Genomic DNA, 20,821 nt, shown 5'->3' with positions numbered 1-20,821 from the left:
CTTGGCTCCCCCTCCGCCCTACTTTCTCCGATCTCCCCGGAGCTTTGTCTCTTCTCTCATTGTCCGCCATGTCAGGTAAGCGTCTATTAGACGCCATCCAATTCCTCAATGTCTCCAAAACGGTAGCCGCAAAACACCTCTCCATCCGGCAACAGCAGCTAGATGTCTATACCCGCACGTCGTCCCTGACCAAGGGCATCAAAGCCCAAACAGAGGGCCTAATCCTGACCGCACAAGCCGCGGCCGCTCTCGCGCGCCGATTCGATGAACCCTCGCCACCGAGCGATTCGGCCAACTCCCACACACCCCCGTCCGCCGATCTAAGCACGTCGGCATCGACATCGGCCAATACAACCACTACTACTACCACCACCACCACCACCACCACCAACACCGCCGGTGTAACATCAACGTCGCCACCGCCGGATCAAGCCCGCAGACTACAACGCCAGGCCGAGTCACAGGTCCCCACTCAGACGGCACAGTATGTCGGCGATGAGAAACCCGACGCATTGAATGTCAGTAAGCAACAGGATGTCTTCTATCAACCGTCCAGTCAGTCGGCGCCTGAGTTGTCAAGCTTGCCGAGGGTCAAGGTACCCAAGGTTGCAGGTGGTGAACAGGTCGTGGCGGACGGGTTGAATGCCGATGTTTTCCACTCCCCTGTTGAGCCGGAGACAGCCAAAAAGGTTGAGGCGGGTGAGGAGATGTCCGAGGAGATGATTCAGGGTTTGTTTCACAGTCCGCGGGTGTCTCGTATGATGTCTGGCAAGCCGGCGCCGAGGAGGGAGTGGAAGTTGGCAGAGACCAAGCCTGTGAAATCTGAGACCCAGGAAATGGAGGAGTTGGCTGCTAGTGTTGCTGAAGATGTCGTGCCCAGTGCCGAGACTGTGGGCGTGCCTCAGACATACCAGATGTTGGAGTCGCGTGTGCCTTCTTCTCGTTTGGGACGGTTATGGCAGTATGGTGGTCTGGCTACCTCGATGGCTTTTGGTGCTGTCGGCGAAGGTTTCCGACGGGCTACTGGTAGTCAGGACAGCGGGTCGATCATGTTCAGTCCTGGTAATATGGAACGCATGGTGGCTAAGCTGTCCAAGATGCGTGGTGCGGCTCTCAAGCTAGGACAGATGCTGAGCATTCAAGGTATGTTGCATTCACCCTCTCACTATTTCGTCTGCTCATTTGTCTAGACTCCAATATGCTCCCCGAACCAATCCAACAAGTCCTGCAGCGCGTGCAAGATCGCGCAGACTACATGCCCGCCTGGCAGCGCGACAAGGTCTTGACCGATAACCTCGGACCAAATTGGCGCGACCTCTTCACAACCTTCAACGAGGTCCCCATGGCCGCTGCCTCAATCGGCCAAGTCCACTCGGCCGTCCTGGCCAGCACCGGTGAACCCGTGGCTGTCAAAGTGCAATACCCAGGCGTAGCCGACTCAATCGACTCGGACTTGAACAACCTCTCCATCCTCCTAACAGCCTCCCGCCTCCTCCCCAAAGGCCTCTACCTCGACAAGACAATCGCCAACGCACGCACGGAACTCGCCTGGGAATGCGACTATATCCGCGAAGCCGAAGGCGCCTCAAAATTCCGCTCCCTCCTCGCCGACGACCCCGTTTTTGTGGTCCCAGAAATAATCCCCTCGGCCTCGGGAAAACAAGTCCTAACAATGGAAATGCTAAACGGCGTAGCCGTAACCAAAATCCAAGACTTCACCCAAACCCAACGCGACTGGATCGGCACCCAGATAATGCGCCTCTGCCTCCGCGAAATCATCGAATTCCACTACATGCAAACAGACCCCAACTGGACAAACTTCCTATACAACGCAGCAACAAACAAACTCGAACTCCTCGACTTCGGCGCCTCCCGCGCCTACCCCGAAAAATTCATCTCGACCTACGTACGCACCCTCGTCGCAGCAACCCGCAACGACAAAAAGACCTGCCACGACCTCTCCATCGAATTGGGTTACCTAACTGGTATGGAATCACCTGCCATGGTCGACGCGCATCTTTCGTCGATGACAACCCTCGCCGAGCCGTTTATGCTTTCTTCGCCTGATTTGTATGATTTCAGTAATCAGACTATCACGGATCGCGTGCGCGCGCTTATTCCACTTATGATTCGTGAGCGGTTGGCGCCGCCGCCTGAGGAGACTTATAGTTTGCATCGGAAGTTGAGTGGGGCGTTCTTGCTTTGTGCTAGGCTTGGGAGTGCTGTTCCTTGTAAGCAGTTGTTTGCAGATGCTGTGAGTAAGGCGGAGGCGAGGGGATTGAAGGTGTAAATTATATGGGAGCATACATGGATAGAGGGAATGTATTTTAGATTTGTAATTGTACTATATACTGCATACTACACTCCAATATCATTTTTGTCTCAAGCTGTGAGTTTTCTATAGAGCCGGGAGAAAAGTGAGGTACAACTCCACAACTTAACCCGGGACCTAATTTGGTAGGAGAATCACTCTTGTTCCGCGATTGGGATTACTAGTTGTCCACACACACACACAATTGATAAATAAGGTTTGTGAGGTTCACGTGATCACTACTTAGTTTCTTGTTGAGCAAGACTAAGCTTTGGGTTAATATCTAGAATGAATCAGAGTAGAGCCCATCTACATCACAACTGCTAATCCACAGCATGCCTTGGCAAGGCTCTAAGTTTGCTTAAGCAGTGATATACGATATGTGTGGTAGGACCTCATTGCATATGGAGTGTTCGAATATGTGTAAACATCGTTCCTCGTTAGCCCTAGTATAAATTGCTTATACAATAAAAGACTAAAGAACCTTTTTAGGACTTCATGTTTTCTCCTTCTTAATTCGATGATAAAAGTACGAGTCCCGCGTGAAATGTCAAAGGTCTACTCAGATCTACTTAGTGAGCAAAAAGCGGCAAGGCCTGAGCACTAATAGGGAAAGAGAACGCCAACAAGTGGCAGAGGAAATCAAGTACATAAGTACTCCGTACGGAGTAAGCTATATATGCATATCAATCGGACTTTAAGCCGCGGTATATGCACGCCAAGTGTGTTAAGGAAGCGAAATAAATGTCCAATGGAGCCAATCACAGTGTGAGGATATAAGTTAGTTCACATCAAGAATGAGAAATGTATAGGAAGCCACAGAACCACGCCGAATTTACCTATTTACCTTTCTCATAACATACGAACATTGCAACATTGCCTCTCGAATATATAATTTAACCATGGCTTTTACAATGGGGGCTCTTATACTAATCGAACTCAAGAGTTGCACTAAAAATTGCAGCAATCTCCTTCATTTCATCAGACATAAATATCTACATATGACTTGAAAGAGGCGAGGAAGACGTCCACATCTGCTCCGGTGTGCGCGAAATTGAAGGCTAAGAAGCCACGACGGCCGATCCACAATCCTTGAAGAATATTGTGAAAGTAGCATATTTCACGGAGAACTTCAGCATCGGGTCCCGAGAAGTGGATTCCAACACAACTTCCGCAGCCCACAGCAGTAACTTTGTTGCTTTTGTTCTCTGTCTGGAGAATGGCATTCATGCCCAAACGGGCTTTCTCCCCGAGCTTGTTAGTTTTGTCGATGGCTTCTTTGGTCACAATCTTCGATGCCGCGACGGCTGCACTCATGGTGAAGATGTTGTTATTGAAAGTGCCGGAGTGAGACAACTGCTTCCTACCGCCCGATTTAGAGTTGAACTGCCCCATGATTTCACTCCTGCCTCCGAAGGCTCCGAATGGCATGCCACCTCCGATGTACTTGCCAAGGGTAGTCATATCGGGTTTGATTTCAAACTTGCCCTGCACACCGTGATAGTCCAACCGGGATGTAACCACCTCATCAAAAATCAACACTGCCCCGAGGATGTTGGCTGCCTCTCGGAGGAAGAGCAGGAACTCTTTAGTAGCCGGACGCATGCCCCCGGAACACTGCATTGGCTCCACCAGTATGGCACCGATTTCGAAGTCCAAAACAGAGCGAGTATTCTCAATGTCGTTGTAAGTTCCAATGATATATTCATGTGGTATGTTGAGTGGGTTTGACTCGTTGTCAAACGTGAGCGTTCCGCCGTGATAACCTCGGTCAAAAACAAGAACCTGTAGTACAATAAGCTCATGAACAGGGCCTATCTCAGCGCAAGCTCCCTATGAACTCACCTTCTTGCGTCCTGTATAGTTCAGCGCAGTCGCAAGTGCATAAGTATTTGCTTCAGTGCCCGAGTTGCAGAACCGAATGAGATCAATGCTAGAGAATCGTGCCTTGAGAGACTCGGCAAGCTCAGCCTCTAGCTCGGTCACGGCTCCCAGACTGAACCCATTGCTCGCAGCCTGAGTGATAGCTTCTTGAATTGTTGGATTCGAGTGACCAAAAAGGCCGGCGGTGAAATCAGATACGTAATCCACGTAGACTTTTTCGTCAACCGAAGTGAGACACGATCCCTGTGCAGATTTGATGGATAGGGGAAAGGGGCTCGATGCCAGAACCGAGCGGGTGCTGCCGTCTGGTAGGCTCTGTCGCGCCCGATCGTGTAGCCTTTTTGAGGCTGGATTTTGCTCCACGTATTTAGCAATAAGTCCGTTCAGCTTGATCTTTAATGCCTCTGCCTGTGAGGTGCCGGGGTGTTGAGCGGACGCCATAAATCTAGACTCAAAGTAAATTGCCCGCAGGTCATGCGACGAGACAATCGACACCTTCGCCCCGGCTGGAATCCATAGTAAAGATCCGGGCACCAAAACATGTGTTTCACTGGTCACTTCGTCCTTCACAACGATCTTCCCTGTAATTATTAAAAAAATTAGCCAAGTAATTTGTAAACATGGCAGAGTTGTACATTTTTTTACCTTTAACAACATATTTCACCTCATCTTGCATCACGACGAAAGGTGAAGATGGCGTATCGAGGTCAAGGTCCCAGATACCAGCACAGACTGGCTTCGTCGATCCTGGACTTCATGTACGTTAGCAGCTGAGATATGATGGGACACGCCATGCGACTTGCTTTGAACGGATTAGGTCGGAGTATATACCGAAGCTGCCGCGGGTGTTAGGTTCGATATTTTGAGCATGATAGAAGACAGCAAGGGTTGGAGCGTTCGAAGTCATAGTGTAATTAGGATTAGGGAAACCTTTCGATGGTAAATCCATATAATGGAAACTTGGCGGGAATATTTGTAGATGTAGAAGATCTGGGAAAATCTCCGTCGGCGCTTTTTGACATTTTATACTTCGGCGGGGATTTGCCAGAGGTCCATACCAATACCATTATCTTACCATACGGTATCCACGTGGGGTCGTCATGCCCATCTTCCCTTTCTCGTTGCGAACTTGGTCTTATGGATTGCAGCCAAGACACAACATGCTACGGGGCGGCATCTTCGGAGCCCTTTGAGCTGCACAGGAGCGGGCTTGTCCTTTCTGGCCCCGAGAATCAGGCCATTCGGTTGCGTGCGTAGCTTGTCCGCATGCTTTCTATACCATGTGGCTAACACACTTCGCAATAAAGTGATACGCATATCTAGGGTTAGATTCACTACGATCAATGAATCAGGCGTGCCCTTCTTGGATGAGTTGTTAAAACTCGCGAAATCTCACCGGAGCATTCGAACTGCCCTACTGGCACTGGCTGACCGTTTACGAGCCACTGTATATCCATCATCTACCTTTGACACGGTGGATGGCGAGCAATCTCAGCCGCAGCTATGGTCCCCTAAGACATCCTCTCTTGAGTCGTATCATGATGCATTGATCGGCCTTCGAGAGAACATTGCCTGTCTGCACATCGTCGAAGCCAGCCACGATGTTGCCCTCGAAGTCCTGGGCTCTGTATTGCTTTTAACGATAGCTGGCTTTCCCAGAAATATGCGGGCCGAGGGAGCCCATGACTGGTCATTCCATGTGACTGGCATGATATCATTGATTGAATCCTTGGACACAGACGTTACAGGTGGCACCGGCCTAGGTCGGCTGGTCAAGGAAATGGCCGCACATCTGGACATCGGCGTGTTCTCCCTGGGCCGCCCTGGAAATAGCAGAAGAGCGTGGCTAGAATGGAATATTTGTCCTCCCGGCACGCCCTGTGAATCCGATTTCTCTTCTCTGGAGGTTATTGCGGGATATCCGAAGTCTCTGTTGACCATTGTAGCCACCATGTCCGCTGTGTTAGAAGATATGAATCTGCCTGACTGCCCAGCTTCACTGCGAACCCTCGTCAGAAAGCTTTATGACGCGACTTTGGTAGGCCAAGGAACTGGGTCATCCGTACCTGGCCCAATCGCCACCCCGACAGATGACACCCATGCACAAATGTTGAATATGTTAGAGATCGTGCTGGTTTTGTGGCGGCCGCCAAATTTGCCCACTAGAATTTCCATGCCTGTTGCCTTCGCTCTGACAAGCGCATGGGAGATAATGAGAAAGGCGGCGCTGCTCTACCTGTGGAGAGGTGGCTTCTGCACCAGCGTCTTTGTGCCGATTTTCTCTGACAGAAAGGATGTCACTGCAAAATTCATACGGGAAATGCTCTTGGGATTCAGAGCTCTACTCAATCTCGTAGATGAGCAACGCATCACAATAATGAATGTTATGACATGGCCTCTTCTAGTCGTCGCGAATGAGTGCGGGAACAATCCCGGTCTTCAGGGTGAGATACTGTCGCTTCTGCAGCGGATGCAACAGTGCTTCGGCATAGAGCATCTAACGCACTTAGCAACGCTGCTGCAGGAACTATGGCGGAGATTTGAGTCTTACAGTCACAGTTCTGGAATGTTGAGCTGGTCGAGCAACTACCTCCATCTTGACAATTTGAGCAGAGAATTTCAGCTTTGTTTACCACTGTTGTAGCCTGCAAGCCACACAAGGAATATATATTGATGTTGAATATTAAGACTTCCCTGAAACTGATAAATGGTCTTCAGTCGTTAAGGTATCAAAATAGAGAAGTCAAAATATCCCTCTTCGCAAATCCTGCTTCCTGGCGAGCAAACTTCTTCAATGGCCGATCTTGCTTGTTCGGTAGGTTTTGCCAAGTAGTCATGGATATATTCCTCTGTCGATTGAAAGAAAGTCCACTGTTCGAGTGCCGCGGACTGATTCATTGGAATGATACCAGTTCCCCTCTCTTTCCAACGATATAGCATCAACACGGAGGCTGAAATGCTCTTAGTACTATAGATCCCATCGACGACCCGGGTATAGCAAAATTTTAGTAGATCTCGAACTTCCGCTAGCAACGGTGAGTTGTACCTCTGGCAGCACTTCGTAACAACGGATAGTACTTCAAGATGTTTTTGACAAGATGATGCCAACTTAGATGGTACTAGTAACGGCTGTGCAATAGATTCGTTAATGCCAGCAGTCGCCATTATGTCGTCTCCCGGCGAATATTGCCAAAGAGCGACTATGTGCACTGCACATGATAACACAAGGAAGTATACAACCGCGGGAGAAAGCCCTTCAAGGTGACGATCCAAACGTTGCAATGTAGGTAGAATCTGCATCAGGTCAGTCGGAAGGTGTCTACTCCAAAAGATCACGACACATGTAGACTATTACTGCAATCACATGTGTGCCAAGAATGGTTCATGTATAGGATCGGGCAAGGAAATTGACAAACCTCTCCCAATAACAGAGAATGACCTAAAGCGTATGGAATCACCTCTTGGCTGAGAACTTGCGGATCAAGTAAAATATCTACCAAGTCCCGTTTGGTATCTTGTGTATCACTTAGTCAGAGGCATCCGTTTTATGCGAATGGGATGGGGTCTTACGAAGAAGTATGAGCAGACCATGCATCCAGACCATGGCCTCTGCTTGATATGCATGTTCAATGTCATTGAACTTGAGCAAAGAGGGTGGAAAGCAAAGGAAGAAATCCTCGAGGCGGTCATATGCATCCCTCCAATCACGACTTTTCGGTTCTGGTTCATTGAGAACAAGTCCGGCAGCACTGACATCTATTGCGTCAGATCCCAATCAAGTATCGCAAAGAACAATATGTTGACCTACCCGGCTAGATAGTTGAACATCTTAAAGAAGGCACTTGTCAATTCGTTGTTATCAGCTGGTAAGCTCCGGTCGCGAGAGGGCACTTCGGATGAGTAATTCAGAAAAGCATCCGTAGAGCTTGCTTGATTTATTATCAATGGGCAGCTAAAGTGCAGGAGGGAGAGTACTCTGCATTCTGGTCAGAAAGATTCAAGCAAGTTAGGCACAACCGCGAGGTATGTTCAGTAGACCGTTGTGTCAACAGACCTTTCTTGCAAAGTGATCCCCTCGAAAGTTCTATCATTCATGATATGATAAATTAATTATTGCCCATTGCACACCTTATTCTCTGGTTTCCTTGCTTGGTGGAGAGAGAGACGAACCGTTGCTCAAGCAGTCGAACGGCGGGAACTTCTTTGGCGTGGTTACGGGCAGCATCTGTGAGGATGACCCGGGCTAGAGAGTTCCAGCGCAAAGAGATCTCACATAAATCCTTATCAAAGCACCAGGTGAAGCTGAGAAATAGAAGAGATATAGCGTCGGAAATGTGTGGTTGGTACTGCCAAGAAAGGTTGGGTATATGCGCGAGGGAGCTTGTCCGGAGCGAGTCTTTGTTGAGATGGGCATGCTCTATCCCAGATTGTGGCAGACTGTTGTATCGTAGCTCAAGTGCGATTGCAAGCAAAGCATAAGTCAGACCTGGAATGAGAAGACTGCCGGCGATAAGAACCACATCCGCATCACGGTCTTCGGAGTTACCATCAGTTGGTTGCGATGGCTCTGCAATTGTGGGTAATATGGAGTAGATTCCAAGACTGCGGGCGGATAGAAGCATATATTCCAGCAGCTCAGTGGCCACTGAGGAATCCAAATGATAGTCGGGGGTATGTTCAAGCGATTGCTGTATAGCAACCAGCGACGAATGTGTCGCATATGAATGCCGACGGTCTGCAGGCTTTGTTGCATTCTTTCGTGCTCGACCTCTAGGTCTGCCTCTGGGCCGAACGGGCCTGTTAGTTGTACATGTGATGCCCAGCCGCCTGCATCTAGAGCAGGGGTCCACAAGGTCGCACTGAGTCTTCTGTCAAGACGTCAGTATCATGAAAAATTGTTTCAGGCAATCAAAATTGTCTGCCCAGGTAGTAACACATACGAGCCTGAAGCATCGGTCACAAGTTCGTGGGGTTGCACTGGTATTCCTTCCCTGGGTTGGTTCCATGTGGCAGCAAATGGTGCGGGGGAAAGAACTGTGTCCAGACAGAGGATGAAATAGAAATACAATGGTACACTATACCGAAATAGACTATTGTATGGAATATAATGCGGTTCCAAGTGAAAGTTGTCTTTCGAATTGCGCTTGTATTTAAGGCCAAGTCAGCTGACCCGAGCTTGGAGCCTTATCTTTTCGCTACGGGATCAGCTCCTGTCTGGAGGCATAAGCCATAAGTCCTTTCCCACTCCCGCCTCCGTATAAATTACACGGTTAATCTACTTTTTTTAGACAACTACAAGCTGAGGCACTTTAAAACTGGGTAAAAATGAGGTGAGAAAAGAGATATCAAAGTAGGGTGAAAACACAATGCATGAAACTGTATACTCGCTTCGAGGCATTCGTGTACAGATTGTCCGATACTTTATCAGTGGCCTTGTATATAAATCACACCTGTTGTACATCACTTCTCCAAGGCCCTCGCTGTGAACGCCGTTCATATTCTAGACTTGATCATTTCCTCCGTGCCGCCTGGAAACATATGCCCCAGCTCCTTCTTGGTGTTCCCGATATTCAGCCAGTCTGAAGCCATGAAGGTGAGAGGATATAAGCTTCCGGAAATCAATCTACGATATCTTCATCCAAGTCTATGCGTGCAATTGCTTCACCTTCCTGAGTGCACATTGACATGTCCATTCAGTTGAAGCTGGCAGCTATCCATTCGCCCTGTCCATAGCGCCCAGAAACAGAGCTTGGCGCTCTCCCGACAAGAGGCAGACCATCTGCAGTAAAACCCATCACACCTGTCCAATTACTGACCAAGCCGTCAGTGGCAGAGCGTTGGAGGCCAAATAACGCAGGAAGTTCATCTCGAAGGTGCTCCACAGCGCACTCCTGCTGCTCCGAGTCGTTGGAGGTCAACGCCTCCGCTGGTGTCGTCTTCTCGTCGCCAAAGAGTAGATACCCTGGACTGACGTTTTGTTGTAGATAGTATACTTCACTAGCAATTCTCCCATCATTAGGGTCCCTTTGAGGAGCATGATGCAGACTCCAGGAAGTATCTCTGCCCCGATTAGGTAGGCGTTCACCGAGACCTCGGACGGCCACTGTTCCCTTAAGTGGCACTCAATGGCCATGCAGCGGAGCAGCAGGTGCCCCGCGTAGCCATTCGTGCAATGTATGACATGCCCGGCTGGGATAGCCTCTCTTGCAGTGGTGACAATATGGGCCAGAAGATCCACGACTAAAGCCATGGCTTATAGTGTGGACCTGCTTGTGTGCTTCCGTTGTCATTCTCAGGGGATATGTTGCTACTAGCTGCTCAAATATATTCATGATGAGTGGATAGGGCCATGGCGCACCCCCTTCCATCAGCCCAAACCCTGCAAGATCATGTATCCGGTATTCCTGCAACTACCATTTAGTCTAGTAATGTTATATGCCACGAAAAATGATGGTAGAAAACGTTGTAACTCACATCAGCAGCTTTTTCTTTGTCAACAAAACGGCACGAGAATCCGACTTCACGCCAACCTTTGATGAGCTGGAAAAACTGAAAGATGATAAAACCGGATGCACCTCCGATACAAGTGGACGGCAGAGCCAATTTGGTGATGAAGCATAGATGCGAGGCCCGGATAGGGCATGCATTGTAGGCTATCCTTGAGAGTATAAATGGGAGACATATACTTGTCAAAAATTATCTGGATAGTACCATATTCTGTATACATTATGGATACATAAGGAGCAATCATGTCAATAAATGAGGTAGTTTGCAGAATGTAAAACTAAACTTGTGACTATAGCCTCTGTTCAGTCAAGTGTGATCCAATTTCCATCTGACTGCCGTAGACATGAATTTCAACCTCCATTGCCCAAATTGTATCTCGACCTCCTCGACTGTCGCCCTTAGAGTCTCAAATCTCAGATTTCATATGTAAAGATCGGATATTTCTCCCCCTGTTTCCTCCGCTGCGCATAAGCAAGCTGCCGATTCCAATTCTCCCAACCCTCAACCTCCTCCTTTAAACTCTTCAAAGCCTCCCGATCAGCAGCAGCCTCCAACTCCAACTCTGAAATTTTCGTGGTAAGTTCCTCAACCGTCTCTTCCAATGTCATCGAGCTAATCTTTCGCGCAAGCTTCCCAGAAACATCAACCATAAAGTCACCTCCCTCTGTAACAAGCTTGTTCATCTCCTCGCCTAACAGAGTGGTATATTTCAGCGCAACGAACTGCGAAAGCAGGTACCTCGCCGAGTCACCATCCTCAGTCGTGGTATAAATCAATCGAATTGCATCAGCCAGGTATGGGAATAGATCCAGCTGTGTTCGCTGGAGACGATCAAGAATTTGAGCTAGGCGATTCAGTGTAAATCCTTTCAGCTTTATGAAGTCGTAATGACAGGCGAAGGAGTAGACCTTGGCGTGAAGGTATATTTCCGCGACGTCGCTTTCTTGGGGCTCTTCTTGCCTTTTCGGTGGCGTGAATTCGTCAGGAAGTCTTACTCCTGGGCAATCTCGAATGGGTGTTAGGGGTCGAGCGATTAAACCGTCTCCTGACTCGGATTGTGGACGTGACACCGATGGTGTCGATGTTGTTGCTGATTTGCACCGTCGTCCGTGTGTGATCTCCATGTCTGGTGATGGCGATGTTGGTTCTGTTGCTGAGGACTGGGGTTCTATATTGATATTCTGGTGTTAAACTCTCTGGTCATGACATAAGAGGAATTGATATGAGCTTACCTTCCTCTGGCTCTTCTTCTTCCACTTCTACCGCTTCCTCCGGCTCTTCCTCTTCTGCTGTATCTTCATCCTCCGGCTCTTCCACCATTTCTTCTTCTGCATCATCTGTGAATTCCTTCTTCCCCTCAGTTGCCTCAGGAATAGGAAGATTGATTGGGTAGTCTCCAGTGTAAAGGAAGCTCAAGACACATTCAACAGTTTGTTCGTCAAAGGCACTCCAGTCGAGCATATACTCGAACTCGATATCAAATGAAGGACACGCCTCAAGAGCCCCATGATGAACATAGTAAATCAGATTTTCTCTTCCCACTTCGATTTGGATCGGCTTCTTGGTGAAGATTGACCTGTGTAGGAGTAAGAGTGAGTTTGAGGTATTGTAGTGACACGCTGAGTCTGGGGTAAAATACTTTGCAGGTTTCTCAGAAACAGAAGACATCATGACAAATAGACAGAATGATAACTTCACAAGAAAATAATAAAAGCAAACAAGTTGACCAGGAGATGTTGGGCTTAAGTAGGGAATTTGTTAAGGGCGGGGAACAAACAAGTACGATTTGGAATATAGGGCAGGCCAATAGGCAGAACCCTTGGCTGGTCAAAAATGGCATCTGGACATGTATCAATACCCAACCAGCTGATTTCCAGGGTGAGGCGAGATTTGACAGGGGCTTGCAGGGAGGGGTTTCTTACTGGGCTACTTAGTACATGTACATGTATTTTCTCCGGGATGGGCAACTTCGTGTTCGAGGAATATATTTTATTTGTGAGAGCAAATAAACAGTCATATTTTATACTAAAAGTAACTGAGACTGGACGTTCTTAATCTGTTGGCTATGGTTCTTGATGATAATACTGGCTGAAACGTCACTAAAATGATAGACGTGTACTATGTACCCTGTCTAAAAGCCAGAAGGACACAAGACTATATTCAAATCCTCGTCCCCCATGAAATACATATTTTCAAGCTTCTTTTCGTCCCTGATCTTCTCTTGTAGTTAGTATCGAAGCCCTTTCAAATGGCTCTCGGTATCGTCTCTACGTTCATATTCGTCCGCGCCACAATTCTAGCCACGTGGGTCATTTCTATATTAAGATCATCATATGATCTTTCATGGCTTCTTTTTCCAAGTGCGATAATCTAAACATATGCGCAAAGTGTGTCAGAATGAGATCTCTACACATGTACCAATAGATTGATTCCGACTTTTGTGACGCAACAATAATTTGTTCGGCCAACTTATTGGCCACCAATGGAGCACCAAGAGTCAACAAGTTTGCGGGAGCAGGATTTTGTATATGATAGGTATGCCGCAGCCATCTCTCTTGCATGTAAACTAAAGGTTTAAAGTGGATCGATGATTTATGAGATCTATTTAACCCGCCTACCTGCCAGTTCTCACCAACCCAGAAGCTTATCACAGCATCATATAACTCCAACTCCATATTCCTAAAGACAACTACCGAGCTCTTTTGAACATACACGGTGGTCGTGACTGAGCTGAAAGGGTGTGTACATTTTTTGCATTGCTTATTATATACTTTCATTAAAATGTCCTAAAGAGTCGAATTTAGACTAGGGTATCAGTAGTGGGAAGGTCGTCATCATCAGCTTTGGGCAGCTTGGAGCGTGCGTTGCAGACCTATGCCGCCTACTTTCGAAACTATGTCGGGACAACTTTCTGGTCTGGAATCTTACAAGGTAAATGTTGATGAGGAGGAGGAAATTGTCCAGAAACTTGCTGTCAGAACTCTGCCAATTTTTGTGGCATTCAAAACGGACAGAATATCAACGAGGTGGCCATGGCTGATCCTGCTCAGGTCCAATAAATGCTTGTACCACTCGCATCTCAATATTTGGTAACCATTTTTCTAAAGTTAGAAAGAGACTACCATCTGCTCCATTATCTAAGGCCCGTAAGTTTTGACAGCTCTTTGTCCCCACGAGCGTACAACGTCTTATGCTGTAGTCAGCGAAGAAGGCTAGTCAATTCACTACTAATCGTTCATCTCCTAAAGAGCTTCTGCGTCTTCGTTGCGTTCCTCGGCCAGATAAGCAATGGGTGAATCAGCAAGATCTAACTAAGGTAGGTTGCTCTGCGGATAGAGAATCACATTAAAAAAAATTCTTACGTTGCGATTACAGTAACTCATTACTTGCGACTGATTTTATTGTGGTTTCGATGAGCAGATGGGCAGTAGCTTCTGGTCTCTTATCCCTGTATATCAATATATAGATATCAAATAACGGAACCACGGGGCGCTTTATATACTTTGAATGAACGTGGGCCGCAGTAGACGTAGTAAAATATGCTTGCCAAACTACAGCAGAAGGCTACAAGGATGTAAATATTCTCGCAAAGAATCTATCAGTTACACAACATTACTATGCCACGTCGCTTATTTTGCGTAGACGCAAAGCAAATATCATATGACATCAGACGAACTTTGGGATAGTAGTTGGTTTTGCAAAACGTTAAAGGGTTGCATAGATTTTATACAGTCAGAGGCCATAAACCCTTTTATACCCCCGCCTCTATATAATCTATATGATTAACCAACCATTTTGGCGCAACTACACGAAAAAAAACGGGTGAAAAAGAAGTGAAAAGAGAAAGGTCTAGGTGGGAGGAAACAATGAATTAAACGGTATACTGGCTTCACTACTGCCTATTATCTCATCAGTGGCACTCTATACACATTTATGACGCCCTGTTGTATCATCGCATCTAGCATATAGACGTGGAGTGGTGAGTAAATTTGAGCGAAGCTTCCACAGAAAGTTGTAGATATTAAGCACAATATATTACGCAGGTGGATTAAGCCACTAGAGGGACATATTGGCAGATGTGCATTAACCTAGGTCATTCTCATGCTCCCGAGTCTGGATATTAGACATGGATGGATGGGGAGGATATATGAAGAGATGTGATTGGTTGGATCGGGTACTTGACTCAAACAGGCAAGGTGGGACTCCCGATCCTCTTCACTTCACAACGTTCACTTCTTCTCTTTGCGCATAACGTTTGATGCAGAATCATCGAGTTAGTAAAAGCGGCTATGCCCAAAGAAGACGAGATGGCTGCGCGGAGTGCCGCAGGAAGAAAGTAAAAGTAACAGCATCATCCCACTCCACATGAATCTCACTGACCCTGGTCTATAGTGCGACTTGAAAAGGCCAGTATGTTCGCGCTGCACTCGATTTCCGAAAGAGTGCAAGTATGATCTGAACCTGATTACACAACGGCCAATTCGGGCAAGGCAGGATGTGAATGATCAAGTCGGCCTGAGTGTCAGCCAGAGTCTGAACCCTCTCGCGCATCAACCGACGATCAATTTGTCGCCATTTCTGTCATCTAAAGAGTCCCAATTCTTTATGCACATTTTCAGTGCTGAGACTGCCCCGCGGCTGTTCCCTGCAGCCCCGGAGATCTTTCTGCAAAGGATTATTGCAAGCTCCCTAGAAACGCCTCATCTCCTCTACGCATTGCTAGCGTCTGCCTGTAGCCACCACAGCCGACTCGTCAAGAATACAGGGCCGGATTCCAGAGTTTCATGTTTGAAATTTACGAATCTCTCGATTTCCAGTCTACGATCGACCCTCTACGACACGAATGCAACATTGACAGCGGAGACGGTGACTACTGCAATGGCTCTTTGTACGAATGATGTCTGCAATGGGAACATGCAAACATGGCGCACCCACCTTGGTGGTGTTATGCGTCTGCTAGCTGCGTTTTTGGACAGTCAGGGAACATTGCGCATTGCTGATCCCTATGTCCAGTGTTTGGTGAAGTGGTTCACTACAATGGATGTTCTCGCAGGGTTATCGGGACTAAGCACTGGTGATATTCAGTGCCCTGAGAATAGGCTGTTGAACAGGATTGGTGATCAGGACAGTGTGCATGTTGACGACATCTGTGGCTACTCCCTGAAATTGGCCCCGCTGCTTGCGAAACTGTCTAATTTGGTGCAGAGACAAAGTCAAAGTGGGCTCGAGTTGCGCGACCTTATGGAGGAGTCTCGGTCACTCGAGAGTGATATACGTTCTCTTGTTGATTGCCGGGTTTACGATATTGGGGATCATATTGAGTTGCAAAGCACACACCTAGCCTTTGTATACTCCGCTTTGCTGCATCTTCATCGACGAGTTCAGATGCTTCCAGGCAATCACGATCTTGTCAAGTCAGACATCAAGAACATTGTTCATGCCGTTGAACAAATGTCATCATTCTCATCTGCAAATATCCTAATTCTTTGGCCAATGTTTAGCGCTGGCTGTGAAACCAATGACACCAAAGAACGAGAGTTCATCCACAAGCGCATGGGTGATATGCAAACCCTTGGGATGGGCAACTTTACAAGGGCACGGGAACTATTGAGCAAATACTGGGCATCGAAGACTTCATTGTCTTGGGATAGCTATTTTGCAAGACTGGGATTAGAATTGGTTCTATTCTAGAGAACCGATTGCCTCACTACGCCAATGACAGCTTCTCATACCCGCCACGCATAAACTTCCTCAAAGCCTGCAGGCCATCGACCATCACCTCGTGCTCAGGGACATAGCCTACTCGCACAAATCCATGGAAATCAACACCACCTCCAAAACACTGGCTTCCAGGGACCAGCATCACTCCAGTCGTCTCTTGCAGTCGTTGGCAAAGCACAACGTCATCAATAGCCCTTCCTTCCCTATCAACGAATTTGATGAACGCAGTCGTTCCAGCCTGAGGCCTGGTCCACTTCACAGCCCAGCTAAACTCATTTACAAACGACTCAAGCGCATCGAGATTCTGCCTGGCCAGTTGAAGATTGCGGTGCAACAAGTTTTCCACGCAAGGACTAGACAAGGCATGTGCAGCTACACCGTCATCGATCTGGCCAACCGAGATAAGCGTGTAATCACGAGCAGAAGCACACGCTTCAATGATCTCGGGATTCGGCGACGCAATCCAGCCCAGCCGGATACCAGCCAAGCTGAATGCCTTGGACATGGAACCAGTCGAAATCACCTTCTCATATCCAAACTCAAGGATAGACGGGGGAGTCCCCTCGTTCTGGCTGAGAGAATGGAAGAGAGGCCGATACACCTCATCAGAATGAATGAGGATATCATGCTCACGCGCAATATCAACAATTGCCTGTAATTCTTCGCGGCGAAGAATAGCACCTGTGGGATTCTGGGGGTTGCTATATGGCCAGTTAGGTTAGAAACCCAACATCAACACCGAACAGAAAAACACATACTTCAAAATAATCAACTTCGTATTCTGCCGGATCAAAGCCTTCAACTCTTCCAAATCCAAGCCCCATCCTTTCTCCTCATTCGATCGCCACAGACTAACCTCCGCACCAAAAGACTCCGGCACGGAGTATAGCTGCTGATACGTCGGATACTGGCAAATAACATGATCCTTGGGGCCAATATTCGTATAAAGTGCCAGAAAATTCGCCTGTATCGCGCCGTTTGTCACGAGGACACCTTCTGCAGAGACAGATTGGGGATACAGATTTGCGATGTTGGCTCTCAGCGCCTTCGATCCCCGGATCGCGCCGTAGACTTGTTTCTGGCTGTAGTCTACTAGATCCTTTTTTTGGGAAAATGACAAGAGATCATTTAGGGAGATCGAGGCACAGCATGTTTCGGCAAGATTATGCTTCGCATCGTTTTCGTAGAGGTCCATCCACTTGTTGAGGTTAAGGGTTGTTTGTTTGAGGGTATATTGAGGATTGGGGTTTGCTTACACGCTCCACGGCGAATGCGCTGATTCGGACCATTTTGTGCTTTGGGGTTGATTCAAATTGAGCAACCCCCTTCAAGTGAATGAAATTTTGAGGATGCTGGGAATGATAGAGAATAAGGGACGCGGCCTGAGAGTATATATATATATGTGCTCTACCGTCCCTAGGTATACCTACTCAAACCGATTGGCTAGATCGCATGTTTACCCAAGCCAAGTTAAGCGTTATTCTCACAGGCTAAAAAGATATCCATTGTAAAAAAAAGAAAAAATTACACCAAGTAACGAATTTTCCCAAGTGTTGCAGTATACATTTGGATAGTTCGCCCAAGTGGAGTATAAGCAAAGCTCTGATTGGTTGGGACGCAACCATGTCCTAATCCGTCAGCACGGTTCCCCGTCAAAAAATTTTCTCCACCAAAAAAGAAAAAAAAGAAACGCTCACTCGTGGACGGTGTTTAGGAATAGCCGAACGCGGGGGTCGAACCCGCAGCCTTAAGATTAAGAGTCTTACGCTCTACCGATTGAGCTAGCCCGGCCGGGCTGTTGAAGGACGACGGACTTGGAGGATTGATATTGTCGAGTACTTACGAGTCGTCAATTACACTACTAATTAAAACATTCTGTGTTATGCTCAACATACTTGCATATGATTGTCCCAAGAAATCGTTGTGATTTAATGGCCAAAAGTGAGTAGAAAGTAGTTTATATCAAATTTGCCATGGCAGCTTCAATTATATCATATGAGATCATGTACTGAGATTCAACTAATGTATACGTATGCGTACATCATTCAGAGTCATAGCTGGTTTCTTCCTCCTCCAATATTGTCGAGGGTAGGAATTTGTGATCTTCCGTCTTCAGATCCAGGTAATCGAAGGGTGAATCTTGTGGTGCAGGATCTATAGCCTCATGTTTCACAGGACGTCGGTGAGGCTCATCTGAATCTTCAATCCGTAGGACATGCGACAGACCAGTTCCGGTGAAGTATAGGAACATCCCTATAGTAGCTCCAATAAGAACAGCCCCGGTCATGAAGTAGATGAATGCCTGTCAGAGGTTAGTGACGTGAGGACCAGATGGCACTACAGGATAAAATTGAAAGAAATGAAGTCTCTATTCCACGGCATACCTCTAATCTGATCAAGATGCGCAATGGAAGCAGAGTTAGGTATAAAGCAAGCCGTCCGAGGTAGATCACCGGTGATAGGAGGAAGAGAAGGGGTGACAGCAAATAGGACAGTAATTGAGTTGTAACGCTGAAAATGAACGACATAACAGCCGCTGGGACTGAGATCCAGCTCATGACTTTGTATACTTATGAATGTTTGCCGTTGAGAATCGATCTGTCTCAACTGTTTTGATATCGATGTAGCACGCGCCGCGTCGAACTGCCAAGCCCTAAGCCCTATGTTTCCCGATTGGGCTTCCGGCGTCATCGTCCGCCTCGACTTGTAACGGTACAGAGAGAGTACATCGTCCTAGTAATTCCTCCACCACTAATACTTCCTGTGGGTTGGCATCGGAAGAGTCTTTTTTCATGCTTCCGTTGTGATTCATACCAATCCTACTCTCGACTCCCGCAAAAGGTTGTCCAGTTGATACCTTTCCCCGCCTTCGATGGGCAACAACCCTTCCAAAGGCCCGGTCGGCGACGCGCCCCCGGTCCATGCTGGCCACAGCTCCGCAGGCGAACGGAAAATCGCCCGTCGGTCCTCTCTCAATGCTATCTCAAACAACAAGGCCACCGCGGCCGACCCCTCCGCCACTAAGGAGACTGCCGCCGGGCAGTCGACAACATACCAAGGATCCGTTCAACAGCGCCTCCAATCTCGAAATGCCCCCGAGAGCTCTCCCAATTACTTAGAAAGACCAGAGAAACATGGTGCACGGAGACCGGAGCCTTCTCAGAGCAAGGACATTCCAATCCGGGACCACTCTAACCCAGTCCAGGTCCCGACCTCACGCCATGCCCCAGGGCGCGACCCTGTGGCACCGTCTGCCCCGCCCCTCAACTCATACTATAGCGCATCGGCACATCTGCAACGTCCACCGCGGTTGCCATTGCCAATTGGTGATGCTAATACTACGCCCGGATCGCCGATGGGCCCAGAGGACTCGCATATCCAGTCGCTTCCCACAGACCAGCTTCTAGACGATCAACTGGACCAGAGCACCACTGCTTTGGGTAATACAATTGAAGAAGAGGAGCTGATCGATGAGCTCCAGCCATACACTATCAGTGGAGTGGGCAAGGCTGTCCCGGTGGTTATCGAATGGACTGCACCTGCTCAAAAGGTCTACGTGACGGGAACGTTTGTCAACTGGGAGAAGAAATTCCGCCTACACAGAAGGTTGGTTGAATATTCAAATTGCAATTACATTAAGGCATGACTAACGTGATATAGTGAAAATAACCCGTCCGTTATGTCCACTACGTTGAACCTCCGGCCTGGCACGCACCACCTGAAGTTCATTGTTGATGGGGAAATGCGCGCCGCAGATAGTCTCCCAACCGCCGTGGATTTCACTAACCATTTGGTCAACTACATTGAGATCAGCGCAGATGATGCTCATGACAGGGACTCGGGCGTTCAGCCAGGAGCCCATACCCCTCAAACGGTACCGGATTCTTCTAAGCAAGATCAATCAAAAGGACTAGAGGATGTCTCTCCACAGAAAGATGAATCCGAAGAAGAAGAAGTACCACCCGGTGACTTTGGTAGTGCTATTCCTCAATTCCTTGCCGATCTAGATAAGGAAGAAGAAGACCCAGCCTATGTGCGGGCTGCCAATGTCATTGGAGACACGGCTACCCCACCTAGCCTGCCTCTCTTCTTGGGTAAGTCAATTCTTAACGGCACGACACCCATGAAAGACGACAGCAGTGTTCTCAATTACCCTAATCATACTGTCCTGAACCATCTTGCCACAAGCAGCATCAAAAATGGAGTTCTGGCCACTAGTGTGACGACGAGATACAAACGAAAAGTATGTCGACCTTTTACTCATTGCTCACGATAAAATCTAACGAATGCCTTCTAGTATGTCACGACTATCTTGTACAAACCAACTGGCGATATAACAGATTGAGCTATGCTCAAGCACATAGGTGGTTCTCTCATGCATGCATACATTTTTGCCAA

At 47.8% G+C, this 20,821-nt stretch overlaps 9 protein-coding genes across 9 annotated transcripts; 4 read left to right on the top strand and 5 right to left on the bottom strand.

Moving 5' to 3' along the window:
* Nucleotides 1–68: 68 nt before the first annotated feature.
* Nucleotides 69–2,355, top strand: N7446_013727 (protein kinase COQ8; the record flags this gene model as incomplete). Its single annotated transcript, XM_058522467.1, has 2 exons — nt 69–1,143; nt 1,191–2,355. 2 exons carry the CDS (start codon nt 69–71, stop codon nt 2,288–2,290), a joined length of 2,175 nt encoding a protein of 724 aa, XP_058365944.1. The 3' UTR covers nt 2,291–2,355.
* Nucleotides 2,356–3,292: 937 nt separating this feature from the next.
* Nucleotides 3,293–5,102, bottom strand: N7446_013726 (uncharacterized protein; the record flags this gene model as incomplete). The annotated part of the gene is made up of 4 exons (XM_058522466.1): nt 3,293–4,096; nt 4,157–4,776; nt 4,841–4,947; nt 4,999–5,102. The coding sequence occupies 4 exons, from the start codon at nt 5,100–5,102 to the stop codon at nt 3,293–3,295; spliced, it is 1,635 nt and encodes a 544-aa protein (XP_058365943.1).
* A 230-nt stretch (nt 5,103–5,332) lies between these two features.
* Nucleotides 5,333–6,839, top strand: N7446_013725 (uncharacterized protein; the record flags this gene model as incomplete). The annotated part of the gene is made up of 2 exons (XM_058522465.1): nt 5,333–5,444; nt 5,503–6,839. The coding sequence occupies 2 exons, from the start codon at nt 5,333–5,335 to the stop codon at nt 6,837–6,839; spliced, it is 1,449 nt and encodes a 482-aa protein (XP_058365942.1).
* A 1,462-nt stretch (nt 6,840–8,301) lies between these two features.
* N7446_013724 (uncharacterized protein) lies at nt 8,302–8,817 on the bottom strand (the record flags this gene model as incomplete). The annotated part of the gene is made up of 1 exon (XM_058522464.1): nt 8,302–8,817. The coding sequence occupies one exon, from the start codon at nt 8,815–8,817 to the stop codon at nt 8,302–8,304; it is 516 nt and encodes a 171-aa protein (XP_058365941.1).
* A 2,298-nt stretch (nt 8,818–11,115) lies between these two features.
* On the bottom strand, nt 11,116–12,370 carry N7446_013723 (uncharacterized protein; the record flags this gene model as incomplete). Its single annotated transcript, XM_058522463.1, has 3 exons — nt 11,116–11,870; nt 11,935–12,278; nt 12,342–12,370. The coding sequence occupies 3 exons, from the start codon at nt 12,368–12,370 to the stop codon at nt 11,116–11,118; spliced, it is 1,128 nt and encodes a 375-aa protein (XP_058365940.1).
* Nucleotides 12,371–15,307: 2,937 nt separating this feature from the next.
* Nucleotides 15,308–16,393, top strand: N7446_013722 (transcription factor domain-containing protein; the record flags this gene model as incomplete). Its single annotated transcript, XM_058522462.1, has 1 exon — nt 15,308–16,393. The coding sequence occupies one exon, from the start codon at nt 15,308–15,310 to the stop codon at nt 16,391–16,393; it is 1,086 nt and encodes a 361-aa protein (XP_058365939.1).
* A 16-nt stretch (nt 16,394–16,409) lies between these two features.
* Nucleotides 16,410–17,712, bottom strand: N7446_013721 (putative aminotransferase; the record flags this gene model as incomplete). Its single annotated transcript, XM_058522461.1, has 3 exons — nt 16,410–17,124; nt 17,182–17,621; nt 17,680–17,712. The coding sequence occupies 3 exons, from the start codon at nt 17,710–17,712 to the stop codon at nt 16,410–16,412; spliced, it is 1,188 nt and encodes a 395-aa protein (XP_058365938.1).
* Nucleotides 17,713–18,409: 697 nt separating this feature from the next.
* N7446_013720 (uncharacterized protein) lies at nt 18,410–19,001 on the bottom strand. Its single transcript, XM_058522460.1, has 2 exons — nt 18,808–19,001; nt 18,410–18,725 (listed from the first exon to the last, which is right to left on the bottom strand). Exons 1-2 carry the CDS (start codon nt 18,979–18,981, stop codon nt 18,465–18,467), a joined length of 435 nt encoding a protein of 144 aa, XP_058365937.1. The 5' UTR covers nt 18,982–19,001; the 3' UTR covers nt 18,410–18,464.
* A 294-nt stretch (nt 19,002–19,295) lies between these two features.
* Nucleotides 19,296–20,768, top strand: N7446_013719 (putative Snf1 kinase complex beta-subunit Gal83; the record flags this gene model as incomplete). The annotated part of the gene is made up of 3 exons (XM_058522459.1): nt 19,296–20,029; nt 20,084–20,666; nt 20,721–20,768. The coding sequence occupies 3 exons, from the start codon at nt 19,296–19,298 to the stop codon at nt 20,766–20,768; spliced, it is 1,365 nt and encodes a 454-aa protein (XP_058365936.1).
* Nucleotides 20,769–20,821: the final 53 nt, after the last annotated feature.

Source organism: Penicillium canescens, assembly GCF_028828765.1.
Source record: "Penicillium canescens strain IBT 15451 chromosome Unknown utg000011l_segment0_segment0, whole genome shotgun sequence".
Lineage (NCBI taxonomy): Eukaryota > Fungi > Ascomycota > Eurotiomycetes > Eurotiales > Aspergillaceae > Penicillium > Penicillium canescens.
This window is presented reverse-complemented; position numbering and strand designations above follow the sequence as displayed.

Bases quoted from the DNA above. Each gene is read 5' to 3' on its own strand.
- N7446_013720 (XM_058522460.1), bottom strand. From the start codon at position 18,981: ATGAGCTGGATCTCAGTCCCAGCGGCTGTTATGTCGTTCATTTTCAGC. The intron at 18,726-18,807 runs GTATGCCGTGGA...AACCTCTGACAG, and splicing joins GCATCTTGATCAGATTAGAG to GCATTCATCTACTTCATGAC.